Source organism: Rhinocladiella mackenziei, assembly GCF_000835555.1.
Source record: "Rhinocladiella mackenziei CBS 650.93 unplaced genomic scaffold supercont1.9, whole genome shotgun sequence".
Classification (NCBI taxonomy): Eukaryota; Fungi; Ascomycota; class Eurotiomycetes; order Chaetothyriales; family Herpotrichiellaceae; genus Rhinocladiella; species Rhinocladiella mackenziei.
Window position 1 is genome coordinate 824,970 of NW_013550596.1, and position 24,104 is coordinate 849,073.

Sequence of the window (24,104 nt, forward strand, 5' to 3'; positions counted from 1 at the left end):
CCCCCCCCCTCGTGAGGCTTTTGGCTTGGCCGTCTCATCGAATGCTATAGTCTTCTACTCGAGTACCGATACCGAGCACTATCTAGTTGACCTGCTCGTGTCGACAATTGAACGTCGCGAGGCTGTCCAGATTCCGAAGAAGCTGATGCTGACCAGCGTGAGTTTGGATTTTGGAACGGCCGTCCAGACCGAGGTGTGCTAGCCTGATCCACCATGCAATCCGAACTCACTGACTCGATCCGGTCGAAGTAGGGTCGACCAGACTCGGTGAACAAAGTTAAGCACTGTTACCCCGCAGAGCAGTCACAGTCAATTCGGCATGTCTGAGGACGATATCTACACATTCGCTCGGCACCGATGTGATCATCCAGGCATACTTATTGACAGCCAGCCGTCTGAGACGGGACCCTTTCTGCTTCTCTTCTGTGCCAAGTCTACAACTTGCCTACGCTTGGGAATCACCTTCTAGTCTCTCCTCTTCGACATTTGCCCTCGTTCCGACCGTCGGTCGCCTTCGCAGTATGGCTTCTGTCCAGGTACCCTCCAGGCACAAAGCCCTGGTGTATGACAATCCTGGTTCTATCTCGACCAAGATCGAAGAAATCGATACACCGAAACCTGGTGTTGGCGAAGTTCTGGTCAACTTGACACATTCTGGCGTATGCCATTCGGACATGGGAGTTATGTGCAATGTTTGGGCCTGGCTCCCTGCTCCCACACAGAAGGGTCAGGTCGGTGGTCATGAAGGAGTGGGCACGGTTGCTGCCTTTGGACCCGGAACCGAAAGCTCGGGCCTGAAGATTGGTGATCGGGTTGGTATCAAATGGATATCTGCAGCCTGTGGCAATTGCATGCCTTGTCTGGCGGGAGCCGAAGCCAATTGCACCTCGGCGAAGATCTCCGGATACTATACTCCAGGGACATTCCAGCAATACGCACTTGCCCCCGCTCACTATGTCACTCCAATTCCTGACGGCCTACCCAGCGACATGGCAGCACCAATGTTATGTGGTGGAGTGACCGTGTACGCGGCACTTTTGAAGACTGGAGCCAAACCTGGAGATTTTGTTGTCATCCCCGGCGCCGGAGGCGGCCTGGGTCATCTGGCTCTCCAAATCGGAGCCAAAGGAATGGGATTTCGAATGATTGGTATCGACATGGGAGAGAAGGAAAAATTGGTCAAAGATTGCGGGGCTGAGGTATTCCTGGACTTGTCGAAATACGGCCGGGACGATGAAGGCACCAAGGAGCTTGTGGAAGATGTCCGGGCCGCCGCTGGAGGTGTTGGCGCCTCTGCTGTGGTGGTTTGTACCGCTAGCAACGTCGCATATGCTCAAGGATTAAGTTTCCTCAAGTTCAGAGGGACTCTGGTCTGTGTCGGTGTGCCAGAAGGAGCCCCAGTCCCCATTGCAACAGCAGATCCAGCGACGATTTTGACCCGGGAATTGCGGATCGTCGGCAGCGCAGTTGGAAACAGAAAAGAGGCCATCGAGACCTTGGAGATGGCGTCACGGTAAGATTTTGCTTTCTCCCTCCCCCACGGGCTAAGTGCTGACCTGCGAAATAGGGGTGTAGTCAAAACACATTTTGAACTCCAACCGATGAGCAAATTGACAGAGGTCTTCGAGAGGATGGACAAGGGCAAATTACTAGGAAGAGTTGTCCTAGATCTGAGTGGATGAACACAAGGAGAATAGTGGGAAGTACAGGTGGATGACAAGCCGCTCCAGGGCCGTGCCGGGTGGTGCTATGGCGCTACCACCGTGATTGTGGCCTTCCTCAACATAGTTTGCAAGCAGGGTGAGGAACTAGAATCAAAATCCTTTTTGTCTCCAAGGAACGATAGATATTTAAACGTGGTTAAATGGAAACTGATGCGTGTATGAGCACCCAATCACGAGGCTGGCCGCGCCGGCCCCCAAAAGAGCAAATCTGCCGCGCTGCGCTGGCCGTCACGAATTGAGAATGGGTTCCCTTTTTTCCCCTTCAGCCCTGGCCGGGTTTGCTCCTTTATGTGACGATATTGAACTGGATATCGAACGGAATAGGCCAAAGAGGACGGTCTTTGATGCTGTTCTGTACCATCGACCCCTCACTCTGACACCATGAACCCGTACAATCAACCATATGGATTTCCCCAGCAGACTCCTGGTCCGCCTCAACCTCCATGGCAAGCACCTCCTCGCAGACAGGGATGGACCGATCCAAGGCTTCCATCGCAGTCTCCCGGATCCCCCTACAATTCCAACTCGCATGCATTCGGACCACCTCTCCCACCTCCACCTCTTCCGACGCAACCAACACCACCACCACCGCAGGTTGACACATCCGCCTGGGGAGTCCGATATAACCAAGGCCTCGTCTCACAGAACTATGATCCTAAACCTCCTCTTCCACCTCGCCCATCCAGTGCTGCTGGCCAGGCAAGCCCACGGCCAGATCATGCCGCTACCGTGAACTATCCTCCACAGGCACCACCGAATCCTTCCAGTCAACCACCATCACAGCAATATCCAACCTCGTGGAGTGATCCATATCATTCGAATCCGTCTCCTCAAGCCTCTACTTTCCCTCCGCCCCCGCCTCCGCCTCCGCGCCCGGCAGAGTATCAAGCACAGATACAGGCTCAACACAATCGTGTCAATATTCCCCATCAAGAGTACTCTCACCACCCTGCCTCACATCATTATGAACCACAATCGCAGAATGCCTGGAACACAATATCTGCACCACCAACAGGGCCAACATATCACCCAACCGCTCCAGCTCCCCAGCAGATATCTGAAGCAATTGACGGTCCATTGGTGTCACCCATAGAACCCAGTAATGCGTACTGGGGTCAGCAAGGCCATTCAACCGCGGGACATAGCTCTAATAATTATCACACCAATCCAAAGCCCGATGGAAAACTGGGATCTTCACAAGCGCTGGGATTCGGTGGGCCTTCTGATTGGGAACGCTACGAGACTGGAGCGCCCCCAGAGCAAACACCAACGAGTCCACCGAACCCTCAAGCCAATAACGTCTATCAGGCGCAGGGTTCTGTTTCGCCACCTCAGGGTCATGCAACGTTACCGACTTCCCAGGCTTCGAAACCGAGTACTCCTCGTCCACCGTCTCCAATCGAGATTGGCGCTCCCAGCCCGGTTACACCCTGGAAAGAATCCCATGCTCAACCACCAGCAAAGCAGGCGGAGCCGCCACCGCCGCACATCGATGAGAGACCATCTTCGGCTGGCCAACGGAGTAATTTTTCTGTCCGTTCGGATAGCATGAATGGGACAGGAAACATTGACAGTGTCATTCAAGCCTGGAACGCACCATTGAAGGTAAAGTCTAGTCAGGAACCGACCTCTCGACCTGATTCTCGGACTTCTACACGCGTCGCGACTCCGGAACCCATTCCTAGCGTCAAGGTCGTTGATCCTTATGACGACCTTGAGCCTGAATTCAAGGCGTCGTTGAAGCGATATGCAGCAATGCTGAGAAAGGAGTCAGCTGCGGACACAGACGAGGGCAAGTTCCACATATTTGAGACATTCGTCACGAAGGAACTTCGGTTGAGGAGCCTGCTCTATGGAGTTGAGTTGAAGAAGGAAACGAAAGAAGTCAAAAAGGCTGCCAGTCTTGCTGATATCCCAGCGACTCCGCCCCAGCCAGTGGCGGCTGGAGGTCCAGGTGAGGCATCTGAACAGATCAGATCCGAAAACAAAGCCGCTGAGCCGATAGCCCCACCAGTTCAACAGCAATTCCTGCAACAGCCCAGTGGCAAAGAAGCGCCGGTCCCAACCGCTGCAATCCCAATTGTCCGTGACAACAGGCAATCGAAACTGGAAAATACTACGGCGACCCAGGCTGTCCCTCCCACGCCCAGACCGCAAACCCAGCCAGCGGTTGAACAACGTCCTAGATCAAGGGATGACGCCGTTGCCGCTGTTGGCGTAGATGGGGATGATGAGGAAGCATACAGTCCAGGTGGTCGTCCGATAACAAAGGTTAGAGCGCTTTCTCCCGGGAAGTCTTCTGTTGGAACCACTACTCAGGACACGGGACATGCCAAATATCCAGAATCTGCTCCGTCTCCCAGCACAGATGCGCCAATGGTCATTGAAGATTACGTGATGCCAGATCCAAGCTCTCCAAGCATCAATGCGCCGATTCTTGTAGTGCCCGAAGCTTCCCAACCCTCTCCGGGGCGACCATCTCAAGCCAACAAACCTGTGGTGCCCATCAAATTTGAGCCTCCTCGACCGGCGTATACGCCCTTCCGCTACAGTACGGCGGTTGAGGAAGAGAAGACCAAACCACTGCAACCGGCAGACCGAGCATATTCTTCATTGAGGCACTCAGTGGCAGATTCGGGTCGATTGATGGCCCAGGAGACATTGCTTACCCCGCCCCGACCATCCTCCACCAGTGGCAGGAAAGAACATGAGGAAGCTTTCATTGGCTTGATCCGAAAACAAAGCATGGCTGTGAGGCAGACAACTCCGGGACTTCCTGGACCTATCCGCCTGGGCGATACTGCCTCCAAAGCTGAGCCACCTGTGGCTGTGAGGGTAGGCACCCCAGCGAATGTGCTATTGGCAGACCCATTAAAACAGGCCGTGACGGCTTTGCGGTCGCTGTTACCCAAAGATGCATCAGTTGAAATTGTTCCACATCCTCAATTACAAAGTGTCAAGAGCAAGATCGACGCGGTTCCGGACCAATTTGGATTCATTCACGAGACGGTGGTCGAGTGGGATCGAACAAATCGAGAAGTACGAAAGCAACAAGATGCTGAACGACAAGCCCGCCAGGAAGAATCGGAAACACATATTGACGCTCTTTTCCATGACAATGAAATTGGCTATGCGGACATTGGTGATTTAGAGGCCGAATTCAAGCTGGTAGAAGCCGAGAGGAAATATCGGGAAAACCAAGAAGAACTGGAATCGTTCACTGCCCAAGTGTTCGCTCCCGTAACCGAGAGGCTCCAAAGAGACATTGCCGAGTTGATGACCGTTTATACCGTGGCCATTGATCTTCTCGATCTTGAAAGCGAACCCGTGAGCCGTTGTCTGAAAGGTAACGGTGATCGGGCCCGAATGTCCGAAGTCATGAATTGTGTTCTCAACCTGTTCAATAAGATTGAGATCCGACATCGAAAGGTTGCTGAAGCTCATGTGGAACGAGAAAGACGACGCAAACATCTCGAACTCACGGTCCTTTACACCAATGGTGATACGGCTGGCGTCAAGAGGTTGGAAAAGGAATTTGCAGTGGCAGAAAAGATGCAAGTTCTGCATGAAGCTCGTGAAAAGGATCGTCGAGCCAATAAACTGATGGACACCTTTGATCGAGCCACGGTTCGTGCCTTGGGAGACAACCAGATGTTTATTGATGATGTGCTTGCCAAGCTACAAGACCTCAAGAAGGCCATCTTTGCTGGAAATGGGCCTGCCAAAGACCAATTGTACGAACCAGAGGGACCGCGAGACACCTTGTCACTGGCCCAAGATGTGGTCGACATCGTCGTGGCGGATTCACGCAGATTACTTGCTTTATCGAACGAAGCAGATGTTCTGTTGAATGATGCGGACTATGCTGTGTCCGTGGCGGAAGCTCGGGTGGCCAACGCAGACAAAGCGACGTACGACAGTCTGGAGAAAGAGAAGGCCAAAGAGGACACGAAGCTGATCGAGGAGACAAATGCTCGAATTAGGAGTGTCACCAAAGGCCCCCAAGAGGCGATTACCTTGATTCGAGAGGTCATTGATCAAATCGGAGACGATCCTGAGCACCAAGACAGGATTAAGAAGGCGCTGGAAGCAGCCAAGCAAAGAAATGCTTCGATCGACGTGGGAGGAACCTGACGATTCTGAAGGATGCGGACAGCAAAATCAGGGAGTTGAGAGTGAACCTTCGACCTGGGGACGCTATCTCGGTCCCGGAACTATCTTGAGACATATCTATCTATCTGGCGAGATCTACGCCTTTCCTCATGCATCGAGGGGGATGACACGGCTGGATGTCCCAGCGACTTATCATCCGGTCTACCGAGCAAAAGGCTAGAAAGCAATTTCATTCCCATGGGATGAGAAAGTGACCATCCACAATAACACGGGGTACATCGGCTAGCAAGTCGACCATGGGCGAACCATGGACGCGTATTCTCTCTTGACATGTTATATATACTCCCCGTTAGAATGTTTCACCCAGGTCGCGAAGTCGCGGCCCCTGGAACCTGTCTCACGTGACGGGTTGACGGGGGGTTCAAGATTTAGCTAAAATGGGGAAGCAAATAGGCGTTTTATCATCGAGTCGTGCGTGTCAAATGGCTTGTAGCTAAGTGCGCCGTGCGGATCATCGGAAGAGAGGTGTGATCAGGAGATTCGTTAGGCCGGTGGGGACTACAAGTGGATATGAGCTTCAGGTTATTGGAGGAGGAGGATGGCCCTGTTCCTGAGAGCCTAGCCTTATGAGCTTGCGATTGGTCATCTGAGGCCGGGGTAGGGAGGGGACACACGAACGTGGAGAAGAAAGTGAGCAGCTGACGCCACAAAGATGGACATTGAAGGAACTACCAAAAGAGGAATAGAAACGAATTCAGCCGAAAAAAGCACGGGGGATGATTGATGATGAGGCTTGAGGAGCAAATCAACAGTGTTCACAGGGTTTTTGTTGGGTGACGTTTGGCAATCGGGACTGGCGGGGGGAAGCTGCAGTTTGGGCAACTTTTGGAGAAAAGTAACTCGGGTGAAAATGCTGATTGCTGAGTGGTAGGGAGAACAGGGGGAGCTTGATGGGGCGGCCAGAGTGCTTGGATGACCAGCCACCGACGACATCTTCGGGACTAGGATTATGGGGGAGGGAGAGAGATGGTTCAGAGCAGACGCCGATTCTGTAGCAGTAGTATACGGGTGGTTGACAGGATACATGGCAGAGAAACGATGGACGAGCCTTGAAAGGCCAGCCTGGTCTTCCAGATGAGAGGAGTCCTTTAAGTATAATGTTCATCTCGTTGTGCATTTGAGCCTCACAGGGGAGCACCGGCGCCTACTCGTTATGTACCCAGCAAAGGAAAATTGATCAGCCTCACTTAGTCGATCTTGGGGGCCCGAAGACCGCCAACACTGCCACAATTTGTTCATTTCCACGAGCACAACCGTTAACCCCCTCCTGTGCTGGCGGGTACTGAATCCTTCTAGCGCCAGCCCGATGGTTTTATTAGCCATAACAAACCAGAGCAAGCCACTTCTAGGCCGACGAGGGCCACTTACGTTCCCACAAACGCTACTCGTTCGTCCTCGCAGCAGCAGCCTTTTTTCGAGTCTTTCAGCTGCTCGCCTGCGCCTCTTTTTTTTCTTCCTGTCCATCATTCCTTCTCCAATCCACTTCGTCTCTCCCAGTTCTTCCGAGTCCGTGACATTTCTGTTCCCGCAACATTCCAACTGGCCCCACACATATCCGTACCGAACAAGAGACAGGAAGACGAAGAGAGAAGCGAGGGAGAAAGGCCTTCCACCGCAGGCTCCACCACTTTGCTTGACCACCAGCCAACCATATAAGCCACGCAGCCACTGACTGGGCCACTGGATCGACTGGGCTCTTAGTAAAGAACAGGAAATACCGTGTCCATCTGCATCACCGTCTACTCTTTTTCCAACCATTGCTTGTCACCACCAACCACCCTGGTTGGTGTGCCGTTGGTTCCCATTCTTTCATCCCCTCTCGAGTCCTTTTCAGCCTTTCTGCCTTTCTACCATTTTTCCTCTTCTCCAGTAATCAATCCCTTATCCATGCCCTAGGCGACCGTTGACCTTTTGACTATTCCATCCGTAGTCCCGAAATCTAATCGGCGTCATTTCAACTCGACTACCACCCGCCACTACTCGAGGCTACGGCCACTGCCACTGGACTCGAGTCGATTCAGCTTTTGACTGGCCTCGCTTCAACCCAAACTAAATTGTTTGGCTGGGTTGCGGGCTGTTTTTGGCTCTCTCCAACCTCATCGCTTCAGTGATCCCTCCCTCTCTTCCCTTTGCCCTCCACCTTCACGCATCCTGTCCTTCCAACAGACCTAACAAAGCTCTACGTGCCTTGCCGTTCGACTCCAAACCCATCCCAGTTGTCGCATTCGCGGTTGGCGCAAGTCTCAAAACTATTTTCTACACTGCCCTGAACATCATCGCAGCTCTTGGGAATTGCGATCTTCACACACACCTTCGCTTTCTCCAACCTATCATCGTTCAACAATCACAGGCGGACTACGCTCGTTGACCAGATCAAAGGAAACAGTTGGCCGATTGCATCCCGCAAAATACCTATCTGAAAAGCACTCGTCGCCGCGGCGGAATCCGTCTTGCGACTGAAACCCACTCACTCCAGACTCGAACGTCGAAATCGTCCCTGCGCAGCCGCGCTGCGTCATACCATGTTGCGCATCCTCGTTCGTCAAATATCTAAGAGATAGACATACCAGATATATCGGCGCCCGTTGCGCCAGTCGGCTAACTCACCGTCCACCAAGGCTACCTCCCGCCGCAGGTGAGGCTGAAAGACTCACCTGGATTCAGCCTACTTTCTGTTTTTAGCTCGAAATCTTGACAGCTTTCGACATATGCCCTCACACAAGGTACGCCGTTCTTAAGCGCCCGAAATCGAACTTCTGCTGGCCTTCATCCTGCATCCTTTATCTGTTTGGACAGTTTTGGGGGAATCCACTTTCGTTCGCTCTCCGGAACACACGACACTGATCAAGAGCATGGGACTTCAGCCTTGACCTTCAAGACTATCTAGGCTAACCATACATTCATGCAGGCCGCAGCGGTTATTGTGGAGAATCACGTTGTTTATGGCTGAGCCTAGTACGGATCCTCAAATATCCCCAGAGGGTTCTATTCTGGCCTCTTCTACATTCGATAAACCAACGAGTCCGACCAAGAGCCCTTTCGAGCCCAAGACGGCCTCTTCGGACGACTCTGAAGCGTCAACAAGACCCGAAAAGAGACCAAGACTGGAACCGCCTCAAATGACTGCCGCCATCGCGTTGGCCGAAGCACCGAAAACTTCTGTCCCTCTCTCGCCCCCCTCTCCGGGGACAAGTCCCAATCCTCCTCAACAAGTCCTCAACGCTCTGATGGGCGCCCACCAAAATGTCATGAGCAAGGCTCCCCAAACAACATCAGACAGATCGCCCGATCCGGCCACCACGGTCAGCGAACCTTTGGCGGTGGTGGCGGAGAATATACGGCAACCTGCCATGACCGTTACGGAAAGTTCTGCTACCGGTGACAATCATGCGGCTCAGACCAGTCCCACGAGCATATCCAGTACGGGGACGCTGGAAAATGTGGCCGGGGCTTCGGGAATGACCACCACCGTGGGAAGCCCACTTCCCATCGAAGAAACCGTCCGTCAGGTCGTGAATGCCGCCGAGGCGGGCTCTACCTCACCTGGCGAAGGCTCAAAGGCGCTCTCTTATCCGGCCCCTTTGTTGCAACCACAAGTAAATGAAGGCGCTAGACGAGGGATGAGCTTGCCTCATTCTGGCACACGACAAGGTACAAGATCTCCTTCCAGCAAAAAGCACAGATGCCCCTACTGCGCCACCGAATTCACTCGTCATCACAATCTGAAGAGCCATCTGTTAACACATAGCCAAGAAAAACCCTATGTTTGTTCCACCTGTCAATCCAGGTTCCGGCGATTACATGACCTCAAACGACATACCAAACTGCACACCGGCGAGAGACCCCACATTTGCCCCAAATGCGGACGAAAGTTTGCTCGAGGCGACGCGTTGGCTCGTCACAACAAAGGCCCGGGTGGATGTGCCGGTCGGAGGGCCAGCATGGGTAGTTTTGGTGGTGGTGACGAAGATGCCGAAGGTGACGACTCCATGGAAGGTGTCGTGTATAATGAACCGGATACGATGGATGATGAAGAAGGCAATGACAAGAGACCGGGAATTCGTCGTCAAGCGCCTTCGGGAGATGACTCCGTGGACGATCCGGATCATACCTCTCGAATTCCCAGCACCTACCCTCCGATCCAGGGTCGTCCTCCAGGAGGTATAGCCGGTGGATTTTTCCCTCCTCGAGCTGGTTTTAATCCGTCAACTTCGGGACCGAGTAGTGCGCCGGCCGCGTCGGCTGGCCCGTTACCGTTTCCAGCTATGTCTAGTTCTTCACCCAGTTCTCGGCCTTCAGGCGCGGGAAATACAGTCTATGCATCCAATCCCATGACCGAAAGTCCCAAACCCTTGTCCCCGGGCCACACACAACGGGCTTCTGTTTCGGGTGAAGGTGGTCTGAATAGAAATCGATCTCCCACCATGACGCATTATCAACAACCATCATACAGTCGAGCCAGCGGGACAGGATCATCTTTAAGTGTTCCGTCTACGGCTCCTCAGTTGCCTCCTCCCCATGTACTGAATCCTCCCGATGCGAGATATACCTTACCAAGTCAAGGTGGGCCGGCTCATCCTCCTACTCAACCTAGCGGCCCGCCGACGCATATGGGTGGCAGTGGCCCCCTATCATCTCACAGCAACAGTTTGTCCAGCCATGGACACTCGGGCCATGGGAGTGGAGAAGCATCTAATCCCATCTTCCCTAAGGAGGATAGAATTTGGGCATATGTGGCCAGTTTAGAACAAAGGATGAATTCCATGCAAGAAGAGATTAATTCTCTCAAACATCAACTCGCGAGTGCGACACAAGTCCAGCAACAGCAACGGCAACAGCAACGAGTTTGAATATAAGCCGGCATTTGAGCAACAATAACGATTCGCAACCAAGCGAAAGAAAAGCGAATTTTGAAAGAAGAGAGATATTCGTCTCCAAGTGGAATCCCCCCGGAATGGAGACCGGGAGCCGTACCAAATAAAAATGCATTGACCGGGGCTAAATTGATGGGTTTTTAGCTGATTCTTGCATTTCGCTTGGACATGTTACAGATACCCCCTTTAAGTTGCATTTTCCTCTTCCGCATTTTGATCAATGAAGGGGCAGGGATAGGCTTTGTCTTGAAAAGGTTGTTATGGCGTTGGAAGGTAGAATGATGGAATGACTTGGGTCCCAAAAGAGGGAAACGGATGAAGTGTGACGGTTCTCGCGGGATGGGAATAGGATTAGGATCAGGACTTGGAATGAATGTAATTGACTTGACGGGTTGGACGATGTTATTTTGCAGTTACATTCTACAATATGTGTATATGTACATTATGAGCTTTAAATCGGGGAGGAAGGAGAAAGGGGAGGAGCCCCTGGCTAAATAAAAATTCATCAAACAAGCAAATCCATGCACGGGACGAGGCCCAAGGAAAAAGGAGGGCTGCATTCGAAAATTTTGCATTCATCGACCAGGCAAACGTGAAGATCTAGCTATTCAGAGAATGGGAGAACCTTTTTTTCACCAATTTTCTCTGCGAATCTTGATCTCTATAGACTCAGACCCCTTCTACTCTATGATGACCACGGTATGTGTTGATCTCCTCTGTGTCCTGTGGGCTGTCTCCGATTACTCGGCCTCATATCCATCCACATCTGTCGAGTTACTTAACAACTCATACTTCTTGTAATTCTGCTCGTATTGCTCGACCTTGTTCATGACGGCAGCGTATGCGTCGGTGCCGATGACCACGCGCAACGGTGGGTTGGCCATTATGGCCAACTTGTACATGGCTTCAGCACCCTTGACGGGGTCGCCCGCCTGGTGGCCATGTCGGGCGGACATTCTTGCCACGGCGTTCAAGTCTAGATCAAAAGGATCTTGGTAAGTGGTGAGCGGGTGAAGAAGGGGAAATGGCATGGAGGAATGGGGTCAAGGTTGAAGTTGATGCACTTACGGTCGTACGCCGGATGGCGGTCAGCGAAGGCCATGCTTCGGCCTGCCCAGTCTGTTCTAAAAAGGGGTGTCAGTAGAAGAGCCAGAAGGGGAATGAGATGAAAAGGAGTCAATTTGTGTAGAGAGAATCCCGAACAAGGGTTCCGTGTGGAGATGTCTCATGTCTCGCCCACCACCACCATCCTCGTCTTTGAAGAATTTGATTCAAGGGGAGATAGGGAATGAAACCGAAGTTGAGCACATACCTAAACCCACCAGGCTCGATCAAAGTGAATTTAATCCCCCACTCAGGCTTGACCTCATGGCTCAGTGCCTCAGTAAACCCTTCGACCGCCCACTTACTGGCACAATAAGCACTGAACAATGGTACGCCTCTCTGCCCACCAATACTCGTGATCTGCTGAATCAATCCGCCCGGCGGACTCTGACGGTCTCGCATAACCGCGAGCGCCGTGCGTGTCACGTCGAGCAAGCCGAAAAAATTCACGTCAAATTGTTTTCGGATCTGCTCGTCCGTGTACTCTTCAAAAGCCCCCGCGAGACCGTATCCGGCGTTGTTGACCACAACGTCGACGCGGGAGAATTTCGCCAATGCCGCGTCGAAGGCGGTCTTGATGCTTTCTTTGTCCGTCACGTCCAGGCGCAATGCGAGGTAGTTCGAGTCGGTGGTGCCGTTGAAGCTGAGTTGGGATGGGTCTCGTGCCGTAGCGACCACGATGTCACCTCGGTCCAGGGCTTCTTGTACGTAGAACCTCCCGAACCCCGTCGAGGTGCCAGTTATTAGGAAGATGCGAGGCATGATGAGCTGGGTGATGGACCGTTGGTTGAGAGTCTTTTGCAGGTTTGTTCGTGAGAATGAGGGCTCAGCTGAAGTGTATATATAACACTGGTTTCAAGGAGATGACGGATTTAAGGGCATAAACCCTTCTTTCACCTTCCAAGGGCAAATGGTGATGATAGATAGGACAGTCTACCAGGTGATCCAATACCTAAAAAGGCCCCGGTTAGCAATTCACAATCGCTATAGGCGGACAAGGCTCGCGCTCTGGTATTATTTTGGTCCGGGTGGCCTCTTACTCTGTTGTCATTAGGAACCAAGCTCGGCTCCTTCTTTTATCAATGACGGATTCCTCTGCGATTCGCTTGAGTCTTGGACCTGGAAACTTGAATCAAGCGAGGGACCTTGATGATCTGATCTGGCTGATCAATTGAAACCACAAAACAAGTGTACGGAAACATATTTCTAGAACAGGGAGAGCGCAAACCTGTCATTTACTATTCCTGACATCTTTCAGTGGACATGGCTGGGCAGCTGGCCCCCACATTGAGGACCTGTCCCCGAATCTATGGTCTGAGGGGTCGCGCTGGAGCTTGTCTTTGTATGTTATTGGAGCGAAAGCGAGCGGCACCGATCTTGGTCTTGCTCCTGAGTGTCGAGGGGTGGAAATACACGGGTTTTATCAGTATCTCCCGACTTCGTGATCACGTTCAAGATCGGAAGCTTTTCATCATCATCTGGCCTTGAATGGCTTTGATTCAACATTGGGCGCCTTGAAGCCGGATACGATACCGGACTTCTATCTGTCGTGTCAGCCTCCGTATTTCCCGTTTCATCCCTTGAGGTCAGGACCCCCGTTGTTCTTTGCCTCGCAGGCTGTTCCTCATACATCATTGTACGATATATTCTTATCTCTCGTCACTTTACTCGAGCCAGGTTGTCTTACGGCGAGTTATTTTGACGTAATTGGGGCTGGTAGCTCTTCGTCCTGCGAGGTTGAATCTCATCTTCCACGAAAAACAAACTGTTTTCGACCTTGTTGCATCTTCAGCCCAATCAAGCGAGCAGGTCGAAAGCTCAGTATCGGCGACCAAAGAGGCCTGGAGCCCATCTAGCTTCGCTTTTGCGACGTCGAGGGAGATATAGGGACTCGTTGAAAGAGCTCGTCCCCCTGAAGGACGGAGACCTCTCTTCTGACAAGCTCATTTCCGTCTTGCCATCCACATATTCTGATCTCAGAGCTTCACCATGTGGAACAACTCACCTCAATTCCCTCCGCAACAGGGCCCTTCACCTTACAACTACCGGTATTCTACCATGAGCGATCAGATGTCTGTATCGAGCGTCAACACCGGTGTTATGAGCCATCATGCTCAAAACACCAACGGCAATAGCTACCACTCCCAGTTCAACAACAACCGCAACGACTACAATTCCCCGCCTCAGGCCCACCCCAACCACGGCGGCTATATCTCTTCTCAGAGTCAAAATCCCCATACCAACTCCTATCGACAATCTTTCTCTCCCAATCCACAACCTCACCCACAAACACCCTCGTCCCCCCACCCCCAATCCCTGACCGGTATCCTTCTCAACTCCTCTCCCCAATCCTTTACCCAAGCCACTCAACACCCCTTCCTCCGCCACGCTGGCCTCGGAACACTCCCCAAACCCGCTCTTTCCCGCTGGCTCTCCCAAGATCGCCTCTACGCCCAATCCTATATCGGCTTCATCGGGGCCCTGATCTCCCGCGTCGATTTGCCCTATGTCATGATCCACGACCACTCGACGTCCCTCCGCTGGCGCATCGTCAGCATGCTCTCTTCCGCCCTGAGCAACATCCACCGGGAGCTCGAATTCTTCACGAACACGGCCCACAAGTACTCTCTCGCCCTCGACGCCCCAAGTCGGGCAGATGGCGTTTTCACAGCCGAACCGGCCACGAAGCAGTACATTGACCTGTTCCGCGCGTTCGGTACAGATCCGAGCATGAGCTTGCTCGAGGGTCTCGTCGTCCTCTGGGCCACTGAGACTGTGTACCTGAGCGCATGGAGCTATGCGAGTTCATTCATCAATGCCCCTGAGGCGCAACAGTCGAGAAGTTTGAGTCCCAGGTCCGAGTCGGGCGTGAGTCAGATACAATCGCCGCCACAATTACAACACCATCCCCGAGCCCAGTCTGGATCTGGTAGTCCGGGAAATGGGAACGGAAGTGGGAACGGCACTCCACCACCGACAACGAACCCGCATTCCGTGGATCTGGACGGCGGTGCCCTTCGCAACGCGTTCATTCCAAACTGGACGAGTTCCGAATTTGAAGCCTTTGTCGCAGAAATTGCCGAATTGACCGATCTCCTGGCCGAGCGCGAGGATGCGGTCGCGAGGAAGCTTGACGTGTACAAGGCAGTCTGGAGACATATTTTGGATATTGAAAGGAGGTTTTGGCCTGCTGTTGAAGGAGGGTAAGAATCATGTTTTGTTGTGTCATTTATGGTATGGAAGGTCATGGCATGGTATGTGACGTCTGATATGTGGTATTGAGATGGGATGGGGCAATGGTGGGAAATGGACGATGGAGTGAACTCCGATGTCGAAGGGAGAAGAAGGGCATCGAGATCAGGAAATGAGGATATATAGTCTGCTGGAGGCACGGACGACAGGCGTCGTGTGAGGATTTCGGACTTTTTCTACAATCACAATAGCAATGGGCTGGAATTACCCCGATGGGAGAGAGATGACAGAGAAAAGAGGGATTGGGTTTGCATTTGTTCGTCTCCTCTGGGATGAATTGGCATCTGAGCTTTCCTGTTTTGACCCTGGCCCGTTTCACCGACTTGAGAGGTTCAAGGATTAGGATTTGGCAAGGACAAGCAGTTCTCGGATTTTGTAAGCTATGATATCCCCTGTGCTCCATAGCTTCTTGTCTGGGGTTAGTTCTCCACAAAACCGCTGGAGATCGAGATGTCACACTGTTCCATAGTCGAGCCAGGTAGCATGTCATATTCTTCGGCCAAACTCTTCATCGTCAGCTTAGATAATACCGTCGTCACTTCATCTCTTTCATCGATTCGTGGAGATTGACTATGCCGAATCACTTTCGTTCCCACTTGAATAATTTGTTCTTGGTTGGTCCGTAGGAGTTGATCGCGTTGATGCATGGTATGAACAAGTTCGTCTCATGTGAACGAGGACCCTGGCCGAAATAGAGGGCCGGTGTTTCCAAAAGTAGTTTCGTAATTAGCCAGGCATATTCAGGTGTCGTGCGCCTCCATCAGCATCGAAGACGATGGTATAATCATGACAATTTCTCCAAGAGAACGAGTCAAAAATCAGAATCTCGTTAGCCTGCTTTGGAAGATTTTCCATTCGAGGTGTCCTCTGATCTTCTGAGAAGCAATGTTCAAGACATCCGGGGCCTTTTGAAATTCGTTCACGCAAGACATCTGGCTTCTGGTCTCCAATTGTGAGTCCTTCATACTCTCCTGGATCTTGCTCTAATCCGTCGCGACGTACGGATTGATAACATGGTCATGTCATGGGTATTGCCAGCTCTTTCTTTTGTTGTTGGGCTTCAATCAAAGCCTCGTACTGGCCGAACATTGTCTGCTTGCCAAAGACCCATGACTGCCCCGGTCTCGGTGAACCATTCTCTTACGCCATGGACGGCTGCTTTTGCCATTCCGGTATTTTTCCTCCTGTGACCTTTCTTGAACCCGACCCCTTCTCGTTCACCAGTGGCATATTCTGAACCCATACTGGGCAGGACGTTCTCTCCTGCGCTTAAACTGATGAATAGTGCAAATGGGACCAACCATACGCACAAGCCAAAATATGATGCGATTTCGGTGAAGGTGGGTTGATCATGTACTGGAGTCGAGTACCAATCCCTTCTACTGCTTGGTGGAGCTCCTTTGTATCCCGCAGGCGTACTGAAATGTCTGAACCATAGCCAATGATTGAGCATGACCAATCCGCAGCTCGTGAGGAAGAAAGGGTCGGATAATTTGACGATTGGGAAGTGTCGTAAATTTGTTGAGTACACTCCGTGACTAGCAATACCCAGCAGTGTCAGATGCCAGGGAAATCCATCGACTAACCACAAAAGAAGTTGTACAACTACCACGGCGTAAATCAGACGCTTGAGCAACTTCGCGCTAAAGACAGAATGTTCTTCGACGAGTTCGGATAGATAATAGAGTCCAGAGGCAATGGAGAGGGTAAGAAATCCAAAGCCTAGGATGAGGCCAGTATATCCGAGGAGGGGAAGGAGGTACATTTTTCCCCGGGAGATAGCGGGAGAAAAGAGCGTGTTTGGGTAACGTGAGCTTGCTCAAATGGCGGTGGCCGAGTTCGAAGACTATAAAGTAAGCATTTGTGGACAATAGGGGGTAGAAGACCACTTTGTCACTCTGGATGGCGAAAGGGGAGGAACGCAGGTAAAGTGACATGTGACGTCGGTTGGAGAAAAACGTGAGGCAAGTTCAAGCGTTTTCAGCCTCGTATGAGCACGTGATCGTAAGCGGGGGCAAGGCTATACCATCCCCTGCAGTTATGGTGACGAAGAAGTCCAGATAGATTCTCAAACCCTATTATAACTCACACACCAGCTCGGCAAGATGCCTAGGAGCTCGGTAATCTTTGGAGAGCTTGATGAAAGGGGGGAACCCACAGAACCCTGAAAGAGATGAAAGTTCGGTTGCTCAATATTTCTTGTGAGAAGTACGAGTAATTCTCTGTTCCGTTCTATTGATGATGAATTCGAGCGTCAATTAGGGTGAGCATGGTGACTGAAGAGATCGATGGTTTACCTGACAAAACGGCATCAAAACGCCAACGATACCCGGAATATAGGCAGAGCAAATTAGCTACTGCAATCCTGTCGAACTTGAACATTGAGCTCATAATAGGACTGAAGCTTTTCCCATATTTTCATATGCTGCATCTACTTGTCTCTCAAACTGGGAAAATGTTCCAAGGAAGAGTGATCTCAGTCCCCATTCGTCCATATCCGAAGCAGCGACCAGGAGCCTGCTCGGACAGTCCATGCAGCCGAGCCGCAACTTGCGAGACCCATAAGCCCAGACCTGTGGCATGGTTACAGTTGCGGCTCTGGGGCTCTGGTCCAAGATTTCGGCCCGGGCCTCTCGCCCGCCAGGGCCCGGAGACTTTGATGACAGGAGATGGACCGCTTCTGTAACCATGTTTCTTCTTAAATTAAGATCCAAATTCCCGGCATAGTTCTGTCATAGAGCAAAGATATTACGTTCTGCCAAGTCTGATCATCCGATCCTCTCATCTCTTTACACGCTTCGATTCGCTTCAACAGGTTCTTTTGTTGCAGCCCAGGACCTTAAAGCAGGACACATTTCTCCTGCGTACTTCAATGAGGTTATTTCTCCGCTTCTGTCATTCTCTTGACTTACACGTTTGCGACTGGCTTCTTTCGAGTCCATTTTTGTCTCCCTCTTTGATTTATTCCTGCTTTTGGGTTCCCCTTTCTGAGGCTGTAAATTTCTAGTCTCTGCTCCTTGCGCGCTCGCAGCGCGTTTGGCAGCAGCTCTCTCCGCTTCCTCGGCTGCCATAATCTTTTGATGTACGATCAATGCATTAGATGGTGGTGGTTCGTATATCCGTTCTTGTCCTTTAGGCTGAAATTTACCAGAACTGCCAGTGCTGCCAGAGGACATCTTTTGAACACAAGTTCGCAATCCGCCTTCAGAAATGTGTGAAGCAGATGGATCCGGGTTCTGGCTTGATGAAGGTAGCAAAGTCATATATCTAGTCGATCTTCGCACACAGGGCCCGCTGGCGCCATATCCAAGAATAGCCTGCTTATCAATAGGAGAACACCCAAACTCCGGAAGAAGCAAAGACGCGTGCTCGGATGACGCATGAACGCGTGACCACAGAGTCATCTAGCCAATGTGACAATGTCACGTACCTTATGGCTTGCATTCTGCAAGCCTCATGCACCTGGCCGTAAGCCAGAGCCCAATGTCTGCCGCTGATTTTCGCTTTGCTACCAAGAGAAAACCAGCCTTCTCACCTTATCAACCGCTCTCGATAAAATCTGCCTAGCATTTTGTCCCAACATGGACCGGAGTGTGCAGACCAGAGATGCTCTTGTCCGACACTCCTAAGACCCTCAAGCAACAAATGCATATTAATTTCCCCCGGGGTTCTTGAGGCTTGTTGAGGATTTATCACCCTTGTTCGGGCATCACAGTCGACTGTTTCTGTTCCAATCGAATCTGGTATTGCTCTCGTCGCAGCACATATGACAGAAACACGCCCAGGTTGGTGTGAAAAGCCTAGCAAAGGCCTCGGCGACTGTCGAACGGTACCTGAAGCTCCGGGTTCTGCTATATGAGATGCGCCAGGGGTGCCGAGGAACAATATGCCCCCGAAGAACGATTCGAGATCTCAACGAGGGTGAAAATGACGAGACTCAATGAGACCACCGCTGTTCCTTGCGAACATATCAAAAAGGTCGTCAAGAAATGTCGTGGAAACTTGTCCATCTAGTTGGCACAGAGCATCAAAACGGTCAACAACGCGGCCAGCACCGCAACCGATCCGAGATTTATACCGAATATAATTCACATTATTCATGGTATGTCTTTCCCGAATCCGCAATGTTGAATAAGCAAAAGAAATTTGCCATTCCCCAGAGCCTAGATCCCTACCTCATCAGCTCGATTAGGGACGTTCTCTTACTGAATAAGGTAAATTACGGGCCACCTCTCAGAAGCTGCCTCGAAGTTGACTATAACAGAAAGCCACTTATGGGGACCGTATTCAGACTGAGAGATTCCCGCTTGTGGGTGCTGAAGGGACAAATATCACATGGAATCTCTCACCTGGTGCTAAGGCCGCTGGCATCTATCCGAATTTGAAAGTATTCCTGGGCGAAAAGAGTCACTCACAGAGGCCAGTGCAATCGAGCCCATCGCCGACGGAATTCAGAAAAGACAGTTTCGGGCCCGCCCGAGCTATTTGATCGTCTGAAAGATTGGCAGGCGTCAATATCGTGCACAAACATTAGAGTCTTCCGGCTCCGGAAATTAAAGTCTGAAAGGACTAGCGGCACACGACAGAGTCTAATCTTGCATGTACAGCTTGTGGATGGCATGGTTCCATTGTCAGGATCGCGCCTCCTTTCGTGCTGTCGACATTGCTCATCGTCAGGGTCCGAAACTGTCCGGCTAAATACAAGTCTTGGGAAGGTAATGTTCGAGGGCCAGTCCGATAACCTGCGAAAGAAGGATGAAACTCATAGAAAGCATTGGCATACTCTGTTTGAAAGTCTTCCCTCGGGGACAGCCGCAGATGGTGTCTTTTCTTCCAGTCTGCAGTGCCCGCCATTTCATTTTGCTCCCATCAACGTTGTCTCATCATCCCATCCGCAGTATTTCCTCCTCTCCCAGCTCTCTTTCTCATTCCAGGCCCGAATCATTCCTTTCTCTACCGATTTCTTTCAGCGTGCCATGATGAATTCGCCAGATTCAGGCAGTTCCTCAGCAACGCCCACCCTTAACGGGATCAAATGTCTCGATAGACTGTCGGAATTGGCGATAGCCCTTCGTATCCCTTTGACTTGCCTCCGGGTCGAGACACCAAGTTTATCCAAGACGATAGCATTCATTGGCAACAGACCTAAGGGCGCCTCTGAATCCACCCTTCCCCCTGATCAGACGGCCTCGTCCTCATCCTCGCAACGGGTGCACCCAGAAGTCCACGGATCGACCGAGAACTTCATCGTCGACGATGTCTACGGTAAAAAGAAGTTTGCGGTAGCGTCGCTCGCGAAGCTTCTTATTGCCCTTGTCATTTGTATATTGATCCATGGCAATGGTGAGGAGAAGGAGGCTGAGGACCTTGACTGGGAAGCAAAGGTTTATGAGCTGCTCAACAAATATCGCAAGAAACACGGAAAAGATCCTGTCCCAAGTCTCATAAGAGATCCAAATGTCGAAGACGTCCTCTTACATCTTCAAGGGCTCCCGCCAATGAAGGATTTTCTTCGTTCTTATGACGGAAAATTCATGCCTTCTGAAGAAGACTTCTTAAACCATGGAACAAATTTGGCCAACAGAATGGAGCATCCAATCTCGGAGTCATACAGTACATGCAACTACATTCTTTTACAGCTCCTGCTGAAGGAAATTTTTAACAAGAGCCTCAGTCAGATCATAGAGGAGAAGCTTCTTGGTCCGTTGAAAATGACAAACACCACCATGGACCCAGCGAAACTGCACGAATGGCTTCGCCAGAAAGCTGTCGAGCAAGGGTACCGGGTGTCTTCAAGCCTGAAAAATGTTGTTCCTGTCCAGGAATTGGACGATCAGATGGGCGATATGGAGGCTGCCGCGTTCCGGTGTTATAGCTGTACAGATGACTTCTCAACCTTACTCCGGGAACTTTTCAAGGCCCGAGCTGGAGATCAAGATTGCTACATTAAACCTGAAGTGGCTGCACTGTTCTTCAGCCGCTGGAATAGCGGAATAGCTGTCACACCGGCTGGGTTTCGCGGCGCTCTGGACTCAGATCTGCCCGGTTCGGACTCTTTGAATGTTTATTCGAGGCCCAAGGGTGCTAGCCCTTCCTACAAGCTGGGAAAGGCCTATTTCAAGAAAGAACACAACAAGGACCAGCCCAACAGAGGAATGAAAACATGGCTGAAAGAGAAGCGAAAAGCCTTGCGACCACTTCTCCGTAGGACTGACCGGAAACAAAGAGATGCGGAGACTGCCGAAACGGTCGAGGTTTTCTATAAGGGAGGTACATATGACGGATTCACGAGCAGCCTCTATGTCTCGGCGTATTACCAAATGTTCGTCATAGCTTTTTCAAATGCTACTGGGCCACTTGACTTCACAGATTACGCTTGTCAAGCTGTACTGCAAGACGTGTTCGGGCTGAAGGAACATGTCGACATTGTAGATAAGGTACTAAAAGAGGATCTCCCGCTGGCTCAGTCAATTCTTTCTCCCATTGAACAGTCGGATGAAAATATCCCCGAATTGACGGAGGAGATACTCCGCTTTATTGGGAAGTACGAACAGAATGATCACCACTACGTTGTTGAAATTACTCAAGACGGCTATTTCATTCGGACAGGGATGACGCGGTCAGTCATGCAAGCTCGAGTTGTCAATGGGAAGCTTCGTGTTTTCCCTGATTCAACTCCTTTTTGTATTGACAGGAGATCTGCATTTGTCAATCCTGAATTTGACATCAGAGATGAGAAAGACATGACGGTTTTGATCGGTGATGGCGGGGTGCAATACCAAAAGCTTGAACAACCTAAAAGGGAGGAGTAGCGAAGTGTGAGTCTGTGCTTCTGCTATGCATGATCACCAATTTTATGGAATTTACCAAAGTGCATGTAGCCTAAGTGACTTCCCTCCCGTCATCGCGAGCCTCAAATCTAACTTGTCATCCGAAGAGATTGAGAGTATACAGGAGAGCTCCGCCAAATTACCAGCAACGCCAGGTTTTCTACCGATCAAAATGTCATTTAGGACTTGTGAGAGCCGTCGCTGAGGAAGGCAACCATAACCGCCGCGTACCTAGGCAACCAAATCGTCAGCGAAAAGGCTGAGATTAAGCCGGAAGCTGGGTGGACGAAGCAAAGATACCCACGTTAGCATCAATGTCATGTGGCTCCTCTGTGTCTGTCGGGAAAGCATGAGGGAAAGTAGGAACACCAGCAATACACATGGCGCCACGACTAGAACTCTGACTATTCTGCTGGACACTGACGACAAGGTGGAGAGGGGTACGACTATCAGGATGCAAATCATCGTGCTGATTATAGCGTTCTCGGTCCACCTCAATGCCTGTTCGGAGTAATAGAAAAATGGACTTGGATCGGATCTTGTCGGTGGACCAATGTACGATCGGTGATTGGATGCCTTGTCTTGCGAGGCTCCTTCCAGATCGACTTTGCCGTCATCTTGTCCTCGGTTCTGAAGGGGTTGCCAATCCGGTGCCCGAGTCAGTATGATGGAATTAAGAGCCCGTTTCCTCGACATCTGAACGCCGCTTGGGATGGTGGGTAAATGCCGTTTTGCTTACCTTCCTATAGAGCCTTGAAAGCCAGTGGTTGTGGCGGTCAACAAAGCTATGGATCACACCCTTGTCAGCTCCACTTGCGATAGACACCAGATCCAGCCATCCGTCCTCATTCCTTAATTCGACATTGAGTTGGGGGGCTTCGTCTTTATCTGCCTTCTGTTGGAGAATCTTGCGGACGTAACGTGGCGTAGACTGAAGACATTGAATTCGCTCATATGTAGCCAATGCTTGATCTAAAATTCGACATGTGTCAGACCAACATGCTGTTCAGAGCATCGAGCGTCACGAAAATTCTCTTACCATAATTTCTCAACAGGAGACCCAGCCTCTCCATTACCCCATCCATGACGTTCACTCCTGCCCCATCCCTATATCTTTTAATATCTCGCGCACAGTCTGCGAGTTTATGTTGAAGCGAGAGAAGATGTACGAGCTGGAGGTATTGAAACCGCTTAAGCACCACGTTGTCTGGGTCTTGTAGCATAAAATCCGCAACTCTGAGAATATTGTTGTACACTGCATGGCCGTGCTTATTCGTGCACTCTGAGCCACAATCAAAGCGCGGAGAGGACGACATTGTTTCACTGGAAAAGCACGAATCAGAAACAATACGCAATCAAGAAAATATTTGGTGCGAAAGCCGGTAATTTGTGTCGGGGAACGAAAGAATCCAAAGAGTCCATATATGTGGCAACGACGCCCATCTATGAATTGCTGCTCACCTATGAACAAATACTGTCTGAGGTCATGCCAGCCCATTGTTGTTTTAAGGCATGGCATTTGTAAATTGTCTTGATTGCCAATATGGCTTGAAGTTGGTCATCGAAGCGCGCGCTTCTGGTCTGCGGTTGAGTTCATACACAGAAATATTTAGTAGGGAGCTTGTTTCAACGAGATGTCAATGGTGTCCCAGACAGAAGCTGTCCGTTGGGGTCTGTATCAGGAGTGAGTGACAGGTGGCTAAATGCAGATTTTCCGTAACCATGATCCAGATTATGTGTTTTGCTTGTCGATTTGAGATGGGATTTGGATGGACGCCCGGTTAAGGGAATGCTACAGACCCAACAGGATCAGTTTCACGACTGCGACCCGCCGATTGCTTAGCGGTATGGATTTCGTGGGGCCCAGCAGAGGGCTACGCCTTCCGATAGGGTAACCCCCCTCCAACAAAAAAAACTGAGACACCACGCCCAGTCATGAGCCCGGCGGCACTCATATAGAGGTCCCGGGCTCCCTCAGCCATGTTCAAGCTGCTCAAGGCCGCCCTCAGAGCCAGCCAGGGTGAGGGGCAGGATTTGCATAGCCACAGTATAAAACTACTTCCAGAATGCTGCACAAATGTCTAGATACAGTCCTCCGCCTGAGGAAGAATTTCTCAAGCCACTCGTTATGATCCACGTGGTCCCGC

The 24,104-nt window shown here is 51.1% G+C and overlaps 9 protein-coding genes across 9 annotated transcripts; 5 read left to right on the forward strand and 4 right to left on the reverse strand.

The window, feature by feature from the left end:
* Positions 1 to 521: 521 nt before the first annotated feature.
* Z518_10498 (uncharacterized protein) lies at positions 522 to 1,682 on the forward strand (the record flags this gene model as incomplete). The annotated part of the gene is made up of 2 exons (XM_013412041.1): positions 522 to 1,513; positions 1,568 to 1,682. 2 exons carry the CDS (start codon positions 522 to 524, stop codon positions 1,680 to 1,682), a joined length of 1,107 nt encoding a protein of 368 aa, XP_013267495.1.
* A 423-nt stretch (positions 1,683 to 2,105) lies between these two features.
* On the forward strand, positions 2,106 to 5,858 carry Z518_10499 (uncharacterized protein; the record flags this gene model as incomplete). Its single annotated transcript, XM_013412042.1, has 1 exon — positions 2,106 to 5,858. The coding sequence occupies one exon, from the start codon at positions 2,106 to 2,108 to the stop codon at positions 5,856 to 5,858; it is 3,753 nt and encodes a 1,250-aa protein (XP_013267496.1).
* Positions 5,859 to 8,839: 2,981 nt separating this feature from the next.
* Positions 8,840 to 10,747, forward strand: Z518_10500 (uncharacterized protein; the record flags this gene model as incomplete). Its single annotated transcript, XM_013412043.1, has 1 exon — positions 8,840 to 10,747. The coding sequence occupies one exon, from the start codon at positions 8,840 to 8,842 to the stop codon at positions 10,745 to 10,747; it is 1,908 nt and encodes a 635-aa protein (XP_013267497.1).
* Positions 10,748 to 11,511: 764 nt separating this feature from the next.
* Positions 11,512 to 12,637, reverse strand: Z518_10501 (uncharacterized protein; the record flags this gene model as incomplete). The annotated part of the gene is made up of 3 exons (XM_013412044.1): positions 11,512 to 11,747; positions 11,840 to 11,895; positions 12,084 to 12,637. The coding sequence occupies 3 exons, from the start codon at positions 12,635 to 12,637 to the stop codon at positions 11,512 to 11,514; spliced, it is 846 nt and encodes a 281-aa protein (XP_013267498.1).
* A 1,227-nt stretch (positions 12,638 to 13,864) lies between these two features.
* Positions 13,865 to 15,082, forward strand: Z518_10502 (uncharacterized protein; the record flags this gene model as incomplete). Its single annotated transcript, XM_013412045.1, has 1 exon — positions 13,865 to 15,082. The coding sequence occupies one exon, from the start codon at positions 13,865 to 13,867 to the stop codon at positions 15,080 to 15,082; it is 1,218 nt and encodes a 405-aa protein (XP_013267499.1).
* Positions 15,083 to 16,187: 1,105 nt separating this feature from the next.
* On the reverse strand, positions 16,188 to 16,892 carry Z518_10503 (uncharacterized protein; the record flags this gene model as incomplete). The annotated part of the gene is made up of 1 exon (XM_013412046.1): positions 16,188 to 16,892. One exon carries the CDS (start codon positions 16,890 to 16,892, stop codon positions 16,188 to 16,190), a length of 705 nt encoding a protein of 234 aa, XP_013267500.1.
* Positions 16,893 to 17,916: 1,024 nt separating this feature from the next.
* Positions 17,917 to 18,303, reverse strand: Z518_10504 (uncharacterized protein; the record flags this gene model as incomplete). The annotated part of the gene is made up of 1 exon (XM_013412047.1): positions 17,917 to 18,303. One exon carries the CDS (start codon positions 18,301 to 18,303, stop codon positions 17,917 to 17,919), a length of 387 nt encoding a protein of 128 aa, XP_013267501.1.
* Positions 18,304 to 20,106: 1,803 nt separating this feature from the next.
* On the forward strand, positions 20,107 to 21,939 carry Z518_10505 (uncharacterized protein; the record flags this gene model as incomplete). Its single annotated transcript, XM_013412048.1, has 1 exon — positions 20,107 to 21,939. The coding sequence occupies one exon, from the start codon at positions 20,107 to 20,109 to the stop codon at positions 21,937 to 21,939; it is 1,833 nt and encodes a 610-aa protein (XP_013267502.1).
* Positions 21,940 to 22,222: 283 nt separating this feature from the next.
* On the reverse strand, positions 22,223 to 23,273 carry Z518_10506 (uncharacterized protein; the record flags this gene model as incomplete). Its single annotated transcript, XM_013412049.1, has 4 exons — positions 22,223 to 22,458; positions 22,509 to 22,587; positions 22,697 to 22,929; positions 22,997 to 23,273. 4 exons carry the CDS (start codon positions 23,271 to 23,273, stop codon positions 22,223 to 22,225), a joined length of 825 nt encoding a protein of 274 aa, XP_013267503.1.
* Between the last annotated feature and the right edge of the window lie 831 nt (positions 23,274 to 24,104).